At 36.2% G+C, this 22,827-nt stretch overlaps 1 protein-coding gene across 1 annotated transcript in view; it reads right to left on the bottom strand.

Moving 5' to 3' along the window:
• The window catches only part of LOC114648456 (cell cycle control protein 50A-like), a 57,878-nt gene that overhangs the window by 7,241 nt on the left and 27,810 nt on the right, over positions 1-22,827 (bottom strand). Inside the window, exons 3-6 of the mRNA XM_028797513.2 lie at positions 11,903-12,010; positions 7,666-7,753; positions 2,906-3,049; positions 2,620-2,826 (exon numbers count right to left, since the gene is read on the bottom strand). Of these exons, the coding sequence (XP_028653346.1) occupies positions 2,620-2,826; positions 2,906-3,049; positions 7,666-7,753; positions 11,903-12,010 (547 nt within the window). The remainder of the gene's footprint in view (positions 1-2,619; positions 2,827-2,905; positions 3,050-7,665; positions 7,754-11,902; positions 12,011-22,827) is intronic.

Below are 22,827 nucleotides of genomic sequence, written 5' to 3'. Positions count from 1 at the left end.
TTATACATTCGTAGCAGATTGTAACAGATCTACTGTAGGAAAACCTTTGTCTTGTATAACTGTATATATACACAATGATTGTAATAATGTCTGAAGCATATATGAAGCAATAATGTCTGATGTCTAAAAACATGTCCGAAGCAAACATGCTTGATTTAATAAACAACTCAGAAATCTGAAAGTAGTGCTAATGAAACTAGGATCTAGGAATTCCAGTGGGCTTTGCACTATCTGCATCTAGAACAGTTGGAGAAGCAATTAAGAAGGGTAATAATGTGTTAGGCTATATAGCCCATTGTGTGTAGTCAAGGGGGTTTATGCTTAAGCCATATAACATACTTGTGAAACTTCATCTAGAATACTGTGTGTGATTTTGTTCTCCATATTACAAAAGAAATGTGCGTATTTTTTTTATTTCGCACAGAGAACTATTGCCATTGTCTTACGTTATGAAGTAGTCTGGTATGTTAGTAGTACTTTGAGAATCATCATACCCTTATTTTATGTTATTTAGAAGAAATTAGATGAATAGTATTGATGAGGTTTTATGGGTTGAATAGCCTGTTCTTCTAATTGTTCTAATATTATAATAACTTGGTTGTGTGCAATATCTGCAAACTTCTTGACAATCAGAGGACCGTTCTACTGCCAGGCTGTACACCCAAAAAATAAGCTTTGTTTTGAATCTTGTGGTGCTACAGCATTTCTCTCACTGGAGGTGGTGCCTTATAATGACATTTGCAGCTATATGGGGTGGGAGGGTTTGCAACTGGCACAGTCTATTTGTCAATGACCATGAAAATACAGCAAACATTACTAGGGATGTGGCACATCTAGTTCTAATCATAACTTCAACTAAAGAAAATAAAGTCAAATTTTCCCCAACATATTTTCTCCATTCATGTATCTTTACATTCATCACCTATCCCATGAAGTAAATAAATCTAAAAGTGAAGTTCTGTCTTTCCAAAATACCATTACAAAATAAAGTGGCAGCATTATCTGTCACTTTTTCCTTTTCTTATCCAAATTTCTGATTTATCTATCTTCTTTTGAGATATGTGTCAGTATTTCTTGGCTGGCATTCAGCTTGACACAGACACAAACAAAATTTCAATATTTACTTCACTTGTAATTTTCTTCATTAATTTCCACAAATATTTACCTGAATATGGTGGAATTTTTCCTAAAATCATTAAGCTCTACACAGCAACATTATGTTGTTCTTATGATAATAAAGAAGAACAATTTCATACATTACAAAAAATAACATTTTATAAACAATTTACAAAAGTCACACATTTGTTAAATAACAGATATTTTACTTAATATATTTACTACAATTTAAAATAATGCATTAGTTATGAAGTTATAAAAAAATCACCTTCCTTTCTAACAAGTCTTATTTCAACTTTGAAATGGTATGCTGCAGAGAAATGTCTACTCTTCAAAATAAAAAGTGTAGACACTAAAAATGTTATACTATAAAAGCACTGGTTTTGGACATTTCAAGAAAAAGGGATGGAGTGTGTGTGTGTTTGTCCGGTATGCAAGTCCACACCACTGAACCTATGCTCTCCTAATTTTCTACAGATTTCTCATTTGTATAGGGGAAGATCAAATGCTAGGTTTTGTTCTAAAATGTGGGTGGTGCTCCCAACCAAGGGTGATGTCAGTTACCCTTGCTTGTGTTTGCTCAGTATACAAACTGAATCTATCTCCACTGAGTTTTGCATAGATTCACCACTTGTATAGGGGTACAAAATAAGTTTGTTCCAAAATTTCCTGTTATCTCCACTTCAGGCAGCACTGGGTACCTTCTCCACTAGTATCTAAATAAAGCTGGATTCTGCTGCTCAAGTGGAGACCTTTATAGATTGTAGGTGTGGACAAATGTAGAACACTGTCCTGTCAAGAAAGCATACTAGTAAAACAAATGAAAGACTATGGCAACAAGACTAAAGTAATGCACTAGTTTGATCAGCGCAAGAAGTTTATTTTTATGTTTAGGTACTTGAAAAACCACTACAAATCTGTGTGATACTGAAATAAAGGAGTTACTCTTCATGTAAGCCAAGGGGTAAAATAATTAAATCTAGTTATCACTTGATGTAGTCATGCACTGTCCATTCTGCCACAACTGTTATCCACTTATAAATGGAGCAAAATGTTTAGGTGGCAGTGAAACCCCTGGGGAAAATGGTGTCTTTCTTGTATTTTTCTGATGAAACAACTAATTTGGTCAAATGTTTTATTCAATTGTTAGACCTGTGGGTACAGGTTACGTTTTTGCCTTTTTGTTGTAATGGAATATTTAATTTATGGAAATAAGTCAGTTTTAGTGGTATATTTAAACACTAAAAAACCTGGGCCTTTAGATAACTTAAAAACTAATGAAATAATGGAAAGGGACTATGATTAGTTCAGGACAAACAAAAACATCAAGTGCAGCATTTTATTAACACCTAAACTTTCAAGTATTTATACATACCAGGTATATTTACCTATGCATAACTAGGCTTTCATTGCATGTACTGTATTAACCAGCATTATAAAAGCAATATTTTTGTTTTTCTTTACTTTAGAATTGTGAAGCTATGATTGCTTTGAAAAGGATACTGTAAATAATTTCCAGTGTGTAATTTCCCCGTGCAAGAGCAGGAGTAATTGAATTCTTCTTCTCAATCAATCTGTAAAGCTTACGGAATGTTGGGAGGGCTGCAGTACGCATCCACACTATAAAATCCTCATTTATAAACCCATTGTTATCTGGGTCTGTATCCAGCTCATACACAGGTATTTTCCAGTTCACAGGTTTGATAGTGCCTAAAGAAAGGATATAGTAGATTATACTGTATGAAATGGCCAAAAAAAAATAAATAAAAAAAACGTTACAAAGTATTACCTGAAAAAACAGCGGTTAAATTGTTGTTTCCACCTGGATTTCTAAATTTAACATTTTTGTCTGTCCACCAAGCAATTCCCTTCTTGATCAAAGGTATTTCAGACTTTGATCCATTGGGAAAAACAAAAAACAACTTCAATGTATCTATAAAAAAATAAATGAATTATAAACAAGTTAAATATGGAAAATAAGACAGATTAAAAACATCTCACATATTCTAGACAACATCTGCTAGAGGGAATTGTAATGTGTTTGCTGAAATAATCACATTCCCCAAATTAAAAACTACTCCTTCAAATTTTCAAAGGCAATACATCATCAGGAACACGAAACGCTTTAATAGTTCTTGAAAACTGGTCAGGTAAAGTATTTTCATGGAACACAAATTCATGAATACGTATCCAAAACAAAATAGCGGGTATTCTGGGCACAAGATTAATGAGGCAATAATGCTGCTTTATTAAGAAAAAACTTTTAAGCATAAGCATTCTACAAGTATAACATTTCTCTCTATTAAAATAAAAAACTCTTGGGACGAGACTTTTTGGAATGAATTCCCGTGAGACGAAGACTTTTAACATGAGATTCTTTCAAGTCACTCCATACTTACAACCTTTGGAAGCACATTCCGCAAGATGGTGACTTTTGCCATTAGATTCTTTCAAGTACGCCCTACTTACAACCATTTTCAAACAAGACCATGGTCATCTAACCTCTCAGTCATATGAATGCTTTTGGCAGACACACTTCCTGCACTCTCAGCTCTTATAAATTTTATCAGGACAATAATTATATACATTCTAGATGACACGTCAACGACTAAGCGAAAAAGAAAGAGCAGCACGTCGAAAAGAGACCCAAAAGCGTTAGAGAGAAAAGAATGCAAAAAAGAATAATAATCATCTATGTGCAAATTCTGAATATAAGGAAAGTAATAATCAGCCCTGACCAAGTGGAACTGAAAACCTTGCAGGTCCAATCGGGGTCTGAAAGAAAAGACAAAGAGTAAAAGACAAAGTAGAACTTCATAAACATGTTCAAAAACGTTGGCGCGATACACATGCAGAGCAGGTTAGAGATTATGAAAGCAGTGGAATTCGAAAGGCTCAAAAAAAAAAAAAAAAAAAAAAAAAAACATTGGCGCAATACACATGCAGAGCAAGTTAAAGATTATGAAAGTAGTAAAATTCGGAAGTATCAAAAAAAAAAAAAATAAAGATTGCATTAGCACTAACAAACAGAAATTACTCCTCAGTGAAATAACGGAACAGCAAAAAGAAATCGATTATATGGACATAGGTGATATGTTAGAAGTATGTAGATATTGTAAGGTTTTAAAGTTTAAGTCAGAGACTTGTAGATCGTCTAATTCATGTTGCCAACAGGGAAACGTAGTGTTTCTTCCCAATGAAGAGGCGTATCCGCGAGAATTAAAAGATTTGTTGTTGGGTGAAAGTGAAATCCACAAACACTACAGGCAAAATATCCGAATCTACAATAATCTGTTTGCATTTGCATCATTCAATGCTCAAAACGTAGATTTACACAATAATGGACCATATACTATGAGAATCTGTGGTCATACAACAATTAAAGATACGGCAAGTTTAATTTCGAAGAAACCACAATTCGGTCAGGTGTATATTTATGATCATGGAGAAGCGATGCAACATAGAATCGAAAGAGTTATGTCCAAACGTTTCATACTTTACATGAAATTTATCTGCAAAACAAAGAAATTTCATTGGATTACTATATGAATCTGAAAGATCACGGTCGCATTTATAATAAATCAGCATGTGACGAATTGTCAGCGATAATAGTTTCGAAAGTCGGAGATATCAAAGACAAACAATATTCATGTATATCCAAAAGCAAAACACGATTCAAAAGGAGATCTTGATATGCCCTTCATATTAAAACGTTTACAGTTTCCTGTGAGAATAGCTTTTGCTATGACAATTAACAAATCACAGGGACAAACATTCAAAAAAGTCGGTTTATTTATTAGAGAAAAAGAAACAATATTCACTCACTGGCAGTTATACATTGTATTGTCAGGATGCAAGTCTAATCACGGAATCAAAATTCAATGCAATCTTGAAGAAAAGTTAATTCCAAATATTGTTTTTACTGAAGTTTTAAAGTAAAAGTAAAAATAATGTATATGTAACAATTCCCATGAAAATAACAATCTCTTTGTATTGTATATCCGGTTAAACAAGCCCAGGGGGTGGAGCCCCCTAGTAAATACACATTAAAAGAGTTCCACTGCTATTTTTTTGTATTTTTTCTAAGTAGGTCACTGAATTTTAGCCTTTCCAAATATCTTAGCTGCCTGTTCTTTTTCATTTCATTAAATCTGGCAATTTAATTTTTATCATTAAATTTTTTTTTAAATAAGCCTACTTGTTACTTTGCTGCCATACACTCAGATACTAAGCATAAGACAATCCAAAACTAAACCTGTAATAAAGAATATACTGTGTAGTCTCAGCACATTTAACCATTTCACTAGCTGTTTCCCCATTATGAAAAAGTTTGATTGAAAAAAATGGATGCTGTAATAGTGTTCAGAATCTTGCTTTATAAGGAATCTCCTTTCACATTGGTTATGTTCTAAATTATCATAACATGACCAAAGACATGTACATTTCATATTGTGTCCTGAATAAGCACAGCTAATTCAATTTTCCCTTCCATCCTAAAACTATTACTAAGCCTTACAGATGTTAAACTTAACATGATCTAAACTGAAATGAATCAGTGCAGCAATTTTTATCATGATAAGAGAGTCTGCATTCGACTTTTACATCAACAATACAAACAGCTAAAGTACACATGATACTACTCAAGTTTTTAAACCTCTCTATTAATGATGAGTGAACCCTGAGTTTGGGAACTTGGCCTAACTCTGCAAAATGTGTTGAAGTCAATGTGGAAGGAAAAACTGAACAACTTTTGAGAGGGGTATTATGTTGAAGTGTTCTTTTAAGTGTCCCTGAGGGTTAGAGAAGCATTTGCAAGCTTGGTTGGACCAATTATTGTGGCCAAGAGTGTGATCTGAGTTGTGAGGCAGGAATGCTAACCACTGCGACACCTTGCCTCAAACAAAAAAAAGAGAAAAATTGAATGAATACCACAAACAAAATACAACAAACAACCACAAACTAGCAACAAATAAGTAAAATATAGATCATTGCACTCAGAGTTCCAATCTTGGTGCACACATTAGCTGTGCTATAAAGCCGCAGCAGTGTGGGACTAGCCTGTTTAAAGCCACAGCTCTGGGTGCAGCTTCCCAGGTATTTGTGCAGATGCTTTGCACATTTTTCTTCCATCAAGAAGAAATGTCTTTCATATTGTAATCATTTTTTCATTATTACTATTTTAATGGGATTTCATTTTAACACAGAGAAAAAGAGGGATCCTTTAAGGCTTGTTTTGAGACTATAGCTTGACTCATGACGAATTCATGTAAATTAACCAAGCATAGCACTGCCTGAACACAGGGATCAGAGTTATATATCTGGTGTTGATGGTCAGCTAGTGCAGCATTTCTCAGCCTTTATGATCCCATAACCCAATTTTGCCTTTTTAAATTCATTGATGACCTACTCACAGCACAATGGGAGAAGTAGGAGTTCCCCTTTGTGAAACTTGGGAAAATTGAGAAAGCATTGCGCATTGTCATTGCTTAGGCAACCCACTTCAAACCAACAGCAGCAAACCACAACACAAAGGTGGGTCATGACTGTTTGGTTGAGAAACACTGAGCAAATGAAAATAATGCTTTATTATTATTATTATTATTAACAACACATGCAGGAAGTACTGTTGACGACATGTTGACATGACAACAACGATCTTACAATAGGCTTGAGCTAGAGTACCGCACATGGCTGGTGCAGCTCTGTGATGTCATGCTGGCCTCACAAAGCATAATGGAGCGCTGGGTAAAAAATATTCACATAAGCCGGCCATGGATTTCCTGGAAAATATTCAGCGAACAATGCCACAAGCAAACACAGCATATCTGTTGTGAAAAACACTTTGGTGAATTTCACAGATCAACCATACTCTCTAAGTACATTATAAATTCCATATTTAGGTTTTCAAGAAGCACTCCAAAATGAAATATAAAATATATATCAAAAACAGTCCACTATTTGTCACATTCTTTGTTAGGCTTGTAAAGGAATTTACTTTCAAAATGAAAATAACCATATTTTAATCAAGGGCAGAAAAATGGGCAGAAAGAACACTGTGACAGCAATCAACATAATTATTTTAGTAATCCTTTAAAGAATAGTATGGTGTAAATATAGTAGATTTTATTACTTTATTTATAAACTCACTTATAAAGTTACTTTAATTATTCATACAAATAATCTATGTAAGGTCTGCTGAAAATATATAATGTACAGTTGAATATATGTATAAGTGTATATTGAACAATAAATAATGAATTAGAATTCAATTAAATTAATGGTTTTTATCAACCACTGTTCTTATTTATTTCATATTATTTCATTAGCTAAACATCCTCAAAAATGTTTTGTTTTTTCTTATCATTTTTCAAATACTTGAAAAATTCACAATACTTTCAACATTTTTAACCAGAAATTGCACTAAAATCTTTAGTTCTTTTAAAACTCATTAAAATACATATTCCCCCTTACAGACATCACTTCTGAGGTTGGAAACACTAAAAAGAATCATAGCTTTTGGAATAATAAATTTGTTATGGGGTCTGTTACCATTAAATAGGCTGTTGGCTATGGCTCCACAAGGAGCTATCGGTTTTTTCTCGCTTTCACGGTATGGCTCACACTCTTTGCTAGGGTTCTGTAAAAAGAAAAAACAAATGTTACTTCACTGATACATTTACACAGAGGTCAGATATTAAAAAACTAAAGTTACTAGATGTTAATCCATACAGAAAATGTTAAATTCAGTAAGACAATCAGAAATACGGGGAAAAAAAATACTTTTTGAGATTTCTGAAGTAACCCTTTTATTAATGAAAACATATTTCTTTAAAACATCTTTGAAAAAATCTACATAAAGATGTGCAATAAAGACAGGATAATGAAAAGAGAGTCATATATCGTATGGGGGGAAAAAAAATCTAAAGCAAAATTTTGATGCTCGTCAGTTCAAGAAACAAAGACGTGTTCTTGCAAGAATCAAACGAAATATACAAGACATTTAATTTACAAAAAAATTAGCAACATCGATTTAAACTTGTATATTTAATACAGTAATCCCTCGCTATATCGCGCTTCGACTTTCGCGGCTTCACTCTATTGCGGATTTTATATGTAAGCATATTTAAATATATATAGCAGATTTTTCTCTGGTTCGTGGGTTTCAGTGGACAATGGGTCTTTTAATTTCTGGTACATGCTTCCTCAGTTGGTTTGCCCAGTTGATTTCATACCAGGGACCCTATTTGTAGATGGCTGAGAAGCTACCCAATCAGAGCATGTATTACATATTAAATAAAACTCCTCAAATATATTGTGAGCAGGGGGGCTGTTCGCACCCCTAGAGGATACGGACGCTCCTCAAAAAATGCTGAAAGACTACCTTCACATTGCTCCCTTCCTTGATGGGCTTACTTGTTACTTTGTTGCGCGATAGACTACCTTCACATTGCTTTCTTCCTTGCTGGGCTTACTTGCAGCTACTTTGTCAAGCGATATGCTTCCCGCATGGTGCTTCCCATACTTAAAAGCTCGAACAGCACCTATTGATTTTTGATTGTTTGCTTTTCTATCTCTCTCTCTGACATTCTCTGCTCCTGACGCACACTCCTTTGAAGTGGAAGATATGTTTGCATTCTTTTAATTGTGAGACGGAACTGCCATCTCTGTCCTGTCATGGAGCATGTTTAAACTTTTGAAAAAGAGACAAATGTTTGTTTGTTCCTGTGTCTCTACAACCTCCTGTTTTTCTGTGCAAAACTGTGACCCAAGCGTGACAATATAAAAATAAATATATGGTTTTTACTTCGCGAATTTTCACCTTTCGCGGGGGGTTCTGGAACGCAACCCCTGCAATGGAGGAGGGATCACTGTATATAAAAAATTACAGTAATCCCTCCTCCATCGCAGGGGTTGCGTTCCAGAGCCACCCGCGAAATAAGAAAATCCGCGAAGTAGAAACCATATGTTTATATGGTTATTTTTATATTGTCATGCTTGGGTCACAGATTTGCGCAGAAACACAGGAGGTTGTAGAGAGACAGGAACGTTATTCAAACACTGCAAACAAACATTTGTCTCTTTTTCAAAAGTTTAAACTGTGCTCCATGACAAGACAGAGATGACAGTTCCGTCTCACAATTAAAAGAATGCAAACATATCTTCCTCTTCAAAGGAGTGCGCGTCAGCAGCAGTGACTGTCAGAAAGAGAGAGGAAAGCAAACAAATCAATAGGGCTGTTTGGCTTTTAAGTATGCGAAGCACCGCGGCACAAAGCTGTTGAAGGCGGCAGCTCACACCCCCTCCGTCAGGAGCACAGAAAGAGAGAGAGATAGAGAGAGACAGAGAAAAACAAACAAATCAAAAATCAATACGTGCCCTTCGAGTTTTTAAGTATGCGAAGCACCATGCAGCATGTCACTTCACGAAGCAGCTGCACAGAAGGTAGCAACGTGAAGATAATCTTTCAGCATTTTTAGACGAGCATCCGTATCGTCTAGGTGTGCGAACAGCCCCCCTGCTCAATCCCCCTACGTCAGGATCAGAGAAAGTCAGCGCAAGAGAGAGAGAGAGAAAAGAAAGTTGGGTAGCTTCTCAGCCATGTGCCAATAGCGTCCCTTGTATGAAATCAACTGGGCAAACCAACTGAGGAAGCATGTACCAGAAATTAAAAGACCCATTGTCCGCAGAAATCCGCGAACCAGCAAAAAATCTGCGATATATATTTAAATATGCTTACATATAAAATCCGCGATAGAGTGATGCCGCGAAAGGCTAAGCGCGATATAGCGAGTGATTACTGTATATATATATATATATATATATATATACACACATATATAAATATATTGTACATATACATATATACAGTATATATTACTGAAAATCAAAGTTTATCACTAAAATTGTGTTCTTCCAACTAACCTTAACATGGTCATTTGGTAAATACTTCATTCAAAAAACATACAGCTGTTATTGCTGCAAAGTATTTAAATGTGGGGACTGAAAATAAATGCATATTTCCTTTTCTTTTTAAGATGGTATTCTAACATAAAAAACAATGTCATATTTATTTAAAAAAACGTTTTGATTTTCAGTATATTGAAATAAAAATATCATAAAACAAATTTTGAAGTGTGGCATTTATTTTTTAGTAAAACGAGAAAATTGGACAAAGATTTAATATTTTTGCAAAGCACTGTATAAGAATGCTACAAAGTCAGTACTCAAGTAGCCACCAATGATCCTGAATTGGATGAAACTACTTGGACTATATCATGTTTCAATTCAATATAATTCAATATTGTTGTACTGTATTGTTGTATTTTCAAATGAAATAACAAGCACAGCAACATACCACATATATGGCCAACATGACATCCCAGAGGTTCACAGGGATTTATTGTTTTTAATACGTAATGGCACCTTATTTGCATGAATGTACTATATAGTATATAACTAAACAAACTGTTATAATACCTTACTCATAAATGAAAACACATATATTAACTTTCTTTAAAGACCTTAAAACATTAACGATATGAAAATTAGACCTAACAATTTTTACATTTGGTCTAGTCATGGAAACTGACATCAACTTAACTTTAGATTTCACCCTTCAGTATTTCTTTGGCACTTTTACAGATTTCTGTCTGAACTCTCAAAAGGTTTGTTAGATATTTTCTGCAAATAATTTTTAAATGTACAGTGGAACCTCGAGATACGATCACCTCTGTATACGAGAAATTCAAAATATGAGGAAAGTATGAGCGAAAAATTCAGATCTAAATACGAGCATTGGCTCGCGTAACGAGCCACGAGCCAGGCTGTGGGTATAGCTCGCGGCTTAGCGAGGGGGCGTGGTAGCAGTTGCGAGCCGCAGGGCGATCTGCGGTGTCTGCGTTTCTCACCTAAGTGCACAGGTGGGAAACTGCCCACATCCATGATTGTTCCTGTGGCTGATGGGCTGCAGCTGCCATGTCCTCCCCGCATATATAGAGAAGCGCGAGTCGGTTAAGGGGGAGAAGTAAAAGAAAAGAGAGGAGAGAGAACGGAGGTTGCAGGAGGAGGCAGGAAGCAGCAGCAGTAGGAAGTCGGTGCGGGAGAGCGAGCGAGTGCAGGCTCGCGTGTAGCTGAACAGTGAGCTGAACAGGCGAGCCAAAAAGCTGAAGCAGGACGGTGTAGAGAAGGTCAGCTGCATTAAGAGTGTCTCGCCTGTTGCAGAGCCCGCAGGTGAGACGCTAACAGAGAAGAAGCACCGGGGATTGTCATCTGTTTTTTAAAGACTGCTTCCTTTTGACGTTTTAACCTCGTGTTAAAGGATTGTTATTCTTGTGTATTTTAAACCTCCACTTCACAACTGTTTTAAGGATTATTTATTTAAAGATTTATTGAATGCTCTACTGCACTTTGGACACCTGTTTTGATTCTTTTAATAATCAGTTATATTATTTACCAGTTTTATTTATTAAAGGTAGACTACAGTATATATAATTTATCAGTGTTATTTGTTAGGAAAATTGATTTTTATGTTAATATATTTGGGGTGCGGAACGGATTAACTGGATTTCCATTATTTTCAATGGGGAAGTTTGTTCTAGATACGAGAAATTCGCTATACAAGCTCAGTGCTGGAACGAATTAAACTTGTATCTAGAGGTTCCACTGTATTTATTTAAAAAGACCACAAGTAGTATATTTTGATGTTGAGTTTATATAATAAGCAAACAAATACAAAAGGTACTGATGATAGGAAGTAAGAAAAGAAAAAGATTAAAAAACAACTTACAGTGAGAGAAGAAATGTCACCATTTAGCTGACTGTCATCCCTGGATTTCACATAACGTCGGTGGTTCTGATAGAAGTTAGAAAGTCCGTAGTACATAAAAACATTGCTCTGAAATACAATTGCAAAGTTATAAATCATTAGTGAGCATCTTTTTAAAGAAACATTTTTATATCACAAATAAATTTCTACCTTCGCTTGAATCGCTTAAAATATAAAAATCTCCTTTAACATGCCAATTCCAAAAAAGCTGTTGGCAATGACATAGTTTATTTAGAAATGAGAGCTACCACTAAATATTGGCTAAAAACAGGGGTAAATACATTTTTAAATGTATATAGTAGTCTGCTGGGCTACCAGCTTTGCAAACCCAATAGTCCTGGTACACTTCCTGGTACCCCAGCTTTATATGCACGGTGGATTTTTACCTGCATCTTTTTAAAGCAATGCTTATTTGTACAGTTTAGTTGTACACATACATGTTTTGTTCTCAAATTTTGTTTTCATACATACAGTAATTTAGACCCCACCAATTAGTTTATTTGTCTAAGACATCAGTTTGACCTTCAGGGTAATTCTAAGGTGCAATACGTTCATTACAGTGTCATAAACGTGTTATACACCTTCAGTTGACTGCAGCCAGCAGTTTTTGCATACAGCTGCATTAAAATATGTCACGCTTGGACATTAAGAGGGTCCTCATGTTAGTAATGATGAGGTTTAGGCCTGAAAAAGAATATTCATACCCATCAGCTTTCAGTTTCAGGCTCATCGTAAGGAGCATTTTCACAACCTCAAGTACACCTGTTAGGAGACCAAAGTACATTATCGGTTTATGGAAGACATCTTATTTTTTTTTTATGAGATTCCTCTCTGTGGCTGCATAGGGCAATGGAGTATAGCCCTCAGATTTCAAAAGGTAAATTTCCATTTTCCTTTGCTTACCACTTTATGATCTGTGACAGGAGCATTTAAATCATCACATGTGACCAACAAGGTGCTGTATATTTTAGGTAATTTTCTCAGTGGTAGCAAACCCTGTCAGCTGAAGTTACCTGCTGCATCAGCATATATTTTAAGTTGTAAATTTAATTAAAATGACCAGCATTGGTTTGGAACTGCAGGGTGATTAATATAATAAACAGTCAAATATTATTGTGCTTTTTCACCTTTTTAACATTAAAAATTAATTTTGCCTGCAAAAAAAGGATCTTTTTTATATGTGATTTCTGAATGTTTTCTGCACAGAGCACAGTACATTACCTGACTAAGTTGTGATGCTTTCCTCTCCCTGCAGTCATCACTACTTACTAGCTGCAGAATATTCTCAGTGTTTAATCTGCTGAAAAAAGTTCTTTCAGTATTTTAAGTTATTTTCTATTTATTTTTGTCATAATGCTGCTTCAATTTATGATTCCTTTCATTGGTAACTGGTATTGAAGCAACAGTGGAACAGTCCACCTTTTCTCATTTCTTTTTAGTTAGTGTTTTTTTTATATCATGATAAATGACAGGAGGATACAATTAACTCTTGCCATTCTTGCCTTTATTGACCCATTTGCTTTACAGCTAACACTATTGTTTCTTTTGCTTGCATTACAGACATGTTGCATAATTTTGCTATGTTGCTTGCTAGTGTGCGTTTGTGGGTACGTTTGCATACCTATTACCAAAAGCACCAAAGGGAGAGAAAGTATATTTTTGTGAGTGGATGACATACATGAAGAGATTCACTTCAAATATTTTTGCATGTCTTCATTGTGCTGTGATGTCTTGTTGCATCATATTCAGCCCATCATTTATCATTCTGAAACCCACATAACCAGTTTCTCCTTGAAATTCAGCATTTAGTATGCACAGTGTCTGCACTGCAACAAAATTCTACGAGCAGCATGTGGGGAAAACCCAGCATATGTCTCCACATCTGACGTTATTTTTGCTGTGCTGCACTCATGATCAGCGCAGACATGCCAAGTATAAACCAGACTTTAGATGGTGGTTATGTTAGTCTGGCACGCTATAAGCAGCTGTCTTTAAAACAAACACCAAAGTTAAGATTGTATATAAAAAAAGTGTGTTTTGTTTTTATTAAATTGCATTAGATTAAAAAAAATTTGCATGGACCAAAGATCCAAAACAACTGATAGTCCACCGGGGTTTTCCGAGTTTGTAGTTTGGTTGATCCAGAATTTAAAAACGGGTAGTTTTGGACGTTTAGGCTACCCATTTGTCCACCCCTGAATACGTTTTACAGTTTATTGGCTTTACATGTTGATTTTTACAAGACCGTACTACACTACATAAAATGACATGACAGCCTAAACCAAAGCTGTGGAGAACTGGTGCCTCCCCCAGCAGCATCAGTCACAAGGCAGGAACCACCTATTATCTGGGGCCATTATCCAGGACCAGATAAGGGCAGAAAAGTAATCTAATGCACATGTCTTCGACAAGTGTTAGAACAATCGACACACTGACACAAGAAGAATGAACAGCCTCCACAGAGGTAAGACATACTTGAGGAACCAGGTCTAACCATTGATTTCTGCTTTGTGCCCAAAACAGCTGGGACAGGCTTCAGTCTTTTGCAACATTTCAGATGTATTTTAAGGAAAAAAAAAAATCAAAATACTAATAAGCAAGGCAAGGAATGTTAGAGTGTCAGTTAAACAACTAAAACCAGCTCCTCTGTCAGGTGCAGCATAAAAAAAATGTAATCTTTGAACTATGCAGTTACAGTACTCGAGTCCTCTGTTAAGTGCTGCAGAGAAAAGTCTGCTTTTTAACCAAGTGTTTTACTACTCAAATATTATCCTTTGAAACATTTAACACATTATTTAATCATAATAATTATGTTTTACATCAGTGCTTCTTAAACTATGGGTCACAACTGATTTTGTGTTGTGGGATGTCTGAACTTGAGTCACGCTGATTTGTGAATCACTACAGTACTGAAGAAAAAAGGGTCACAAATGGTTTGCAAAATGGAAACAACCATCAACCTGTCAACAATCTCCAGGAAAAAAAGAGAGAAAAGTTTAAGAACCACTGTTTTAGATAATATTAGAGATGAAGCTTTTGACAAATAAGTGAAAACAGAATTAGAATTATTACTTGTGTAAATTTGTATATATGATCTATACTGTATGTGTTAAGGATTATTAGACATAAAACAAAATGGTCTATGTCAAAAGAATTTTATCAACGGCAGGTAAAGTCCTGGGTTGGTCAAAAGCTAAGTAGGTAGGTGTTTCCAGACACCTTTGAACAAAAATTTTAGGTAAAAACCCATTAAGATATGAAACAAAGAGGCCCTTGAAGATATTTTACAAACGGTTGAATCTGTGCCTTCTTTTTTATTTTAGTTTTGATCTTTAATAAATAAAATATTAATATTAATTCAGTCTAGATTCTTACATCTTTCTGGTCTCAGGGTTTCAGTGACAGAAGGTGGTGGTGGGGGCAAAGGGTGTCAACCCTTTTATTGAACGGTTAAGTATAGTTAAGTAGTCATTGCATGTCAAATCAACTGATTTTCCAGAAATCCTGTGCACTTGGGTCTCAAAAAATTTTGAAAAAAAAAATACCACGTTATAGAGGTGGGCGGTATGACCAAAATTCTATATCACGGTATTTTCCTAAATTCTGACGGTTTCACGGTATTAGACGGTATTTTTTTCCCCATGCATGAGTGGACGTTAACCACATTTTCCACTGCAATTACTGCAGTAGACTGGCTAAGAATAACCTATTAGACTGTTATGAGAATTGTACATCGTACAAAAAGACATTTTAATGTGCACACAAGTATTAATCCAGGTTTGCATGGCCCCATAAAGTGATAGTTTTCAAGGGGATGGCACTAAAGAGAAGGAATCGCATTGCATGACAGATGCAGTCAAAATATAGAACCTTTAATTGAACAAATTTTGCAAAAGCTTAAACTATGATTTTGACAACATATTTTCAACCATCCAAAGAGGCATTTAGACTTAGTAAAATATCCAGAGGTGTTTGTCAAAAGTTGGATTGCACTGAACACGTCTTAGAAAAGGAATAAATAGTAAATATTTTTTGTAAACCAACTACACTTTCTGTTAATGTTAACAATCTCTGTCCACTGACACGTTAAAGTGACTTTTTAAACAATTTTACCATCATTAAACTGCATAATATTTAAACTAATAAATAATAACAATAAAATACATAATAGTATTACTGATAGTTGCACCATTACTTCAAGGCTTCAAGCCCAGGTGCATTACACAGTATTCACCAAATTAAAATAAAATAAAACAAGTGCAACTTGGTGATGACAAATTACCAACTGTACCATCATTTAGGCAAACTGCATTAATATGGACCTTGCTTCAAGCTAAGCTATATACATAAATAATAAAAACTGCAACTTGCATTTATAATGCTGTTTGTGGTATAGCCCTATGGAAGCGCATTAGGGCCACTGTGAAGAAAAAAAATATGGACACGGAAGAAAAAAACAAACTATATGTCGAGAATAAATTGGACATGTTGACTATGTCAAGAGTCCTGCGGTGGGTTGGCACCCTGCCCAGGATTGGTTCCCTGCCTTGTGCCCTGTGTTGGCTGGGATTGGCTCCAGCAGACCCCCGTGACCCTGTGTTCGGATTCAGCGGGTTGGAAAATGGATGGATGGATGGACTATGTCAAGATTAAAGTCGACATCTCCATTTTATTCTCGTAGTTTATTTTATAATTAAAGTAGAATGTTGTAAACTAAACTTCATCCTAAAATCAATGTTTAATTTACTAGATTTTCTCAAACCCCGTCACAAGTTAATGCAGCACATCAAATACTTTGTGTTAAGTGTTCCCCGACCCAGTCGTTAATCACTACGCTTCTTAAACTGACTTCCTCCGCACTAAGAGCAGGCGCCTGCAGCAATCACCGCACAGAATCCATTCACTTCATGATATTCCTGCTCTCTACCAAAACCCCAGTTCCTATCTTTCCTTTTTCTTTCTCCACATTACCAATCACCACACGATAAAACGTCTTTGTGAAATTAAAACTAGTTATTAACTTAGCCGACGGAGTGTTCAGAACTTTAAAAATACCTTCGTTATACATGTTTAATTATGCCATCCATTCAGAGTTGCACCCATCTCTGAACGAGTCGCCAGCACATCGCAGGATAAATACAAGCAAAACATACACTAGCAAGTACAAAAACAAGTACAACTTGGCTTGCAGTAGTATCCAGTAGTATAGAAACAGTATTTACACATCTGACCTTTTAAAACTAAAGTATCTCCAGGCGACGGACGTGACTCCTTTTTTTCGGCAAAAGTTTCGGAATGCTCTCTGTCCATTTTCACCGCGCGGCATACCTATGCTACCACCCACTATTTGGTGGTGTAGCAGTGAAAAAGAACCCTAGTGCAACAAATCTGTGTTTAGCGGTGTAGCAGTGAAAAAGGTCCCCACTTGAACAGTTTCCTGCTGCACCACGTTCCGAACGTCATTTAGGCAATTTAAACCGGTGTTGCGGTATAAGAAAAATCCATATCATAAAAAAAATAAAAAACGGTTTTCGGTATGAACCGGTATACCGCCCAGCACTACCACGTTATCCAGGAGATACTCCAGGAGACATTTTGTTGTAAGATCAATACAGCCAATTTTGTAAGAGGAGAGGGGTGTCAAATTTGACATGGCTTTATTTTTTCATTATTTTCACAACACCATATCTCAAGAACTAAACCTCCTAGCAGGCTCAAATTTTGCATAGGTATAGTAGGTAACAAAATCAAAATGTTTGGTCCTGATCACACCACTGAGTAAGAGCAGACCTTCAAAAATGGAAAAAAAAATTGCATCATGGCTTTGTCATGTTTAGGCTTTCAGAAAGCATATTTCTAACTGATACAGCCTGCTTAAATTTTTTCCATGTTTAGATACCTACACAGGGCTTTTCAAAATGGTACAAACAAACAAGAAACTGCATCAGGGTTTGACCAGCAGACCTCTCAAATATGGAAAAAAAATCATTCTGGGTCTAATTTTTAGACCAACTTAATGCATTATTGGTATGTCCAGACATTTTAAAAATTATATTTCCTGTATCCTACATGGTGCCTTCTTTCTCAAAAAAACAAGTCTTACTTTTCTTATGTGAATCTTTCATTTGAATTTTCCATTCTAAACATCGGTTAAATTCACCATTTTTCAGTAATGATAATCATCAATTTCTCCATCACTAACTTGGGTGTAGGATTAATGGGAAGAAAAAAATCTCGAAAGGCACATTAAACACAATACATGTACAACAGCTGCTTAATTTATTATTAAATACAACACTAGCTATAATGAAATGTTAACATCTTGGTATTGCAGGAGCAGTAATGTGACCAATTTCATTTCTGTTTCAACTGAAGTGCAGAGTGTAGGGCACCTGTGTATTTGAAATCAAGCTGGTACTGCCTCCCACTGACCGTTGCAGGTACACTAAGCAGTGTAATGACATACTGTAATGCCACCCAACAAATATCATCTCCAGGCAGCCAATTGAAAGACTGTGCAGGATAGTTTGGATGAATGAAACATATCAGGATGTCTGACTCAATTTACCAATCCAACATTTTTCATCATACACGCACCCAATATAGCCTCCAATAGGACACTAGTCTAATGTGAGGGATGCATCTGATCCATCATGAGTGTGATTGTGAGAGGGCAGGATCTCAGCTGCTGCTTCACTGGTGAATATTCGGACAGTCAATTGACTGTCTTCACCAGACACCCAGCTGACTCTTGAGTTTGCCATCTTCTTCAGGGACATAAAAGTGGTATTCTTGAGTACCAGGTACTCTTTTGGCCATGGAGAATCGCAATCTCTGTTCAGCAAAATTAGATATGACATCATAATTTTCTATATAAGAAAAATTTGACATTTTTGATAACTTACTGATTGAAAACTCAATGATTACCGTTATTGACACATGGCACATTCAGCCTATGTTTAGGATGGAAAATAAACATGAAAGATTTGCATAAGAAAAGTAAGGTTTGTTTTGAGAAAGAAGAGACAATGTAGAATACACAAAAAATATTTTTTAAAATTATCTGCACATTTTCACCTGCTGTTAAGGTGTTCTGAAAATGTAATCCAAAATGATTTTCAACCCCTGCTCAAACCCTGATACAGTTACTTTTCTGTTTATTGGTTTTTCAGAAATCCTATATAGTTATCTGAAAAAGCAACAAATATGTGTTTCTATTTTGGTCAATTTCAAGGAGCTGCTTTGACCACGTAGGGTCATCTGGACCAAGTGTTTTAATTTCGTCACATACTGCATACAATACAATACAGTTTATTTTTGTATAGCCCAAAATCACACAAGAAGTGCCGCAATGGGCTTTAACAGGCCCTGCCTCTTGACAGCCCCCCAGCCTTGACTCTCTAAGAAGACAAGGGAAAAACTCGCAAAAAAAACCCTTGTAGGGAAAAAATGGAAGAAACCATGGGAAAGGCAGTTCAAAAAGAGACCCCTTTCCAGGTAGGCTGGGCGTGCAGTGGGTGTCAAAAAGTAGGGGGTCAGTACAAAACAATACACAGAACAAATTCTCAATCTATACTAATAAAAGGCAAAGCCCTCACTGACTCACTCACTCACTGACTGACTGACTCACTCATCACTAATTCTCCAACTTCCCGTGTAGGTGGAAGGCTGAAATTTGGCAGGCTCATTCCTTACAGCTTACTTACAAAAGTTAGGCAGGTTTCATTTCGAAATTCTACGCGTAATGATCATAACTGGGACCTCTTTTTTGTCCATATACTGTAATAGAGTGCACCTCCATGGCCGTGGGAGGCGGAGTTGCGTATCGCGTCATCACGCCACCCACGTAATCACGTGAACTGACTGTGAACGCAGTACGTACAAAACAAGGAAGAGCCCCAAAGAGCGCTGAAGAAAACATTCATTACACAATTGAGAAGGCAGCGAAACAATAAGAAGCGAGCGAGTGACGCATACAAGCATATTCATAAGTGCAGCTACTGCGGAAACAAAGCACGGTGTAAACCGTAAGTTTAAATTAAGTTTATAGAAATGCTCCCGCTGCCGTTTGCAATACCATATTCGCGACTTACAAGTTTAATGAGAAGACACGAGGTATAAACGAGACTTTGGATCACTTTGTAACGGAGTTAAAATTGCTGTAGCAAGAAACGTTTAAGTGCCGGGTCTTAGCTAACATTAAATAAAGCCGTGGACATCGCAACATCACACAAGAGAGCGGCTCACGTGAACATATGAAGCGACTGACGCATACAGACATATTCATGAGTGCAGGTACTTCGGAAACAAAGAACCGTGTAAACCTAAAGTTTAAATTAAGTTCATAGACCTACAAAAGGTTGCCATTGATTTGAGGCAAGATTGCTTTTCTCCTGTACAACTATACGTTGCATTCTCAACAGTAAGCTTGCACGGCTTGCTCATATTACAACCGGAGTGCTGAACTGACAATGTGATATACAAACAGAACAATCGTAAAAACAGGATTAAATAAAAAGGCTGCTTCCGTTGGCAAAGCAACGAAAAACGAAGACCTTATATGACGTTCGTTTATAAAACAGCGGAGAGGCTGTGTGAAGTCAGCTTCACAAAAAAACAGATCCCCACGTAATCACGTGAACTGACTGTGAACGCAGTACGTACAAAACAAGGAAGAGCCCCAAAGAGCGCTGAAGAAAACATTCATTACACAATTGAGAAGGCAGCGAAACAATAAGAAGCGAGCGAGTGACGCATACAAGCATATTCATAAGTGCAGCTACTGCGGAAACAAAGCACGGTGTAAACCGTAAGTTTAAATTAAGTTTATAGAAATGCTCCCGCTGCCGTTTGCAATACCATATTCGCGACTTACAAGTTTAATGAGAAGACACGAGGTATAAACGAGACTTTGGATCACTTTGTAACGGAGTTAAAATTGCTGTAGCAAGAAACGTTTAAGTGCCGGGTCTGAACTGACAATGTCATATACAAACAGAACAATCGTAAAAACAGGATTAAATAAAAAGGCTGCTTCCGTTGGCAAAGCAACGAAAAAGGAACACCTTATATGACGTTCGTTTATAAAACAGCGGAGAGGCTGTGTGAAGTCAGCTTCACAAAAAAACAGATCCTTAACAAATTTTTATTGGTATATTTTCACTCAATTTAAAAAGGTTTTCTTCTTAATAAAAATTTAAAAGCAGTACTTCGCCGCTGCAAAGCACGGGGATGTATATATATAGATAGATAGATAGATATATATATATATATATATATATATATATAGAGATAGATACAGAAGATAGATAGATAGATAGATAGATAGATAGATAGATAGATAGATAGATAGATAGATAGATAGATAGATAGATGTGTATGTATGTAGATATGTATATATGTGTATATATATGTAGATATGTAAATATGTATATGTATATATATGTGTCTGTATGTGTATATATATATATATATATATATGTGTGTGTGTATGTATGTATGTGTGTATATGTATGTGTATATATATGTTGATATATGTATATATATGCGGATGTGTATATGTATATATATATATGTATATATGTAGATGTGTATATGTAGATATGTATATATAAGTATATATGTTTATGTATATACAGTGGTGTGAAAAACTATTTGCCCCCTTCCTGATTTCTTATTCTTTTGCATGTTTGTCACACAAAATGTTTCTGATCATCAAACACATTTAACCATTAGTCAAATATAACACAAGTATACACAAAATGCAGTTTGTAAATGGTGGTTTTTATTATTTAGGGAGAAAAAAAAATCCAAACCTACATGGCCCTGTGTGAAAAAGTAATTGCCCCCTGAACCTAATAACTGGTTGGGCCACCCTTAGCAGCAATAACTGCAATCAAGCGTTTGCGATAACTTGCAATGAGTCTTCTACAGCGCTCTGGAGGAATTTTGGCCCACTCATCTTTGCAAAATTGTTGTAATTCAGCTTTATTTGAGGGTTTTCTAGCATGAACCGCCTTTTTAAGGTCATGCCATAGCATCTCAATTGGATTCAGGTCAGGACTTTGACTAGGCCACTCCAAAGTCTTCATTTTGTTTTTCTTCAGCCATTCAGAGGTGGATTTGCTGGTGTGTTTTGGGTCATTGTCCTGTTGCAGCACCCAAGATCGCTTCAGCTTGAGTTGACGAACAGATGGCCGGACATTCTCCTTCAGGATTTTTTGGTAGACAGTAGAATTCATGGTTCCATCTATCACAGCAAGCCTTCCAGGTCCTGAAGCAGCAAAACAACCCCAGACCATCACACTACCACCACCATATTTTACTGTTGATATGATGTTCTTTTTCTGAAATGCTGTGTTCCTTTTACGCCAGATGTAACGGGACATTTGCCTTCCAAAAAGTTCAACTTTTGTCTCATCAGTCCACAAGGTATTTTCCCAAAAGTCTTGGCAATCATTGAGATGCTTCTTAGCAAAATTGAGACGAGCCCTAATGTTCTTTTTGCTTAACAGTGGTTTGCGTCTTGGAAATCTGCCATGCAGGCCGTTTTTGCCCAGTCTCTTTCTTATGGTGGAGTCGTGAACACTGACCTTAATTGAGGCAAGTGAGGCCTGCAGTTCTTTAGACGTTGTCCTGGGGTCTTTTGTGACCTCTCGGATGAGTCGTCTCTGCGCTCTTGGGGTAATTTTGGTTGGCCGGCCACTCCTGGGAAGGTTCACCACTGTTCCATGTTTTTGCCATTTGTGGATAATGGCTCTCACTGTGGTTCGCTGGAGTCCCAAAGCTTTAGAAATGGCTTTATAACCTTCACCAGACTGATAGATCTCAATTACTTCTGTTCTCATTTGTTCCTGAATTTCTTTGGATCTTGGCATGATGTCTAG

The sequence above is a fragment of the Erpetoichthys calabaricus genome, chromosome 3, assembly GCF_900747795.2.
Source record: "Erpetoichthys calabaricus chromosome 3, fErpCal1.3, whole genome shotgun sequence".
NCBI classification, from domain to species: domain Eukaryota; kingdom Metazoa; phylum Chordata; class Cladistia; order Polypteriformes; family Polypteridae; genus Erpetoichthys; species Erpetoichthys calabaricus.
This window is presented reverse-complemented; position numbering and strand designations above follow the sequence as displayed.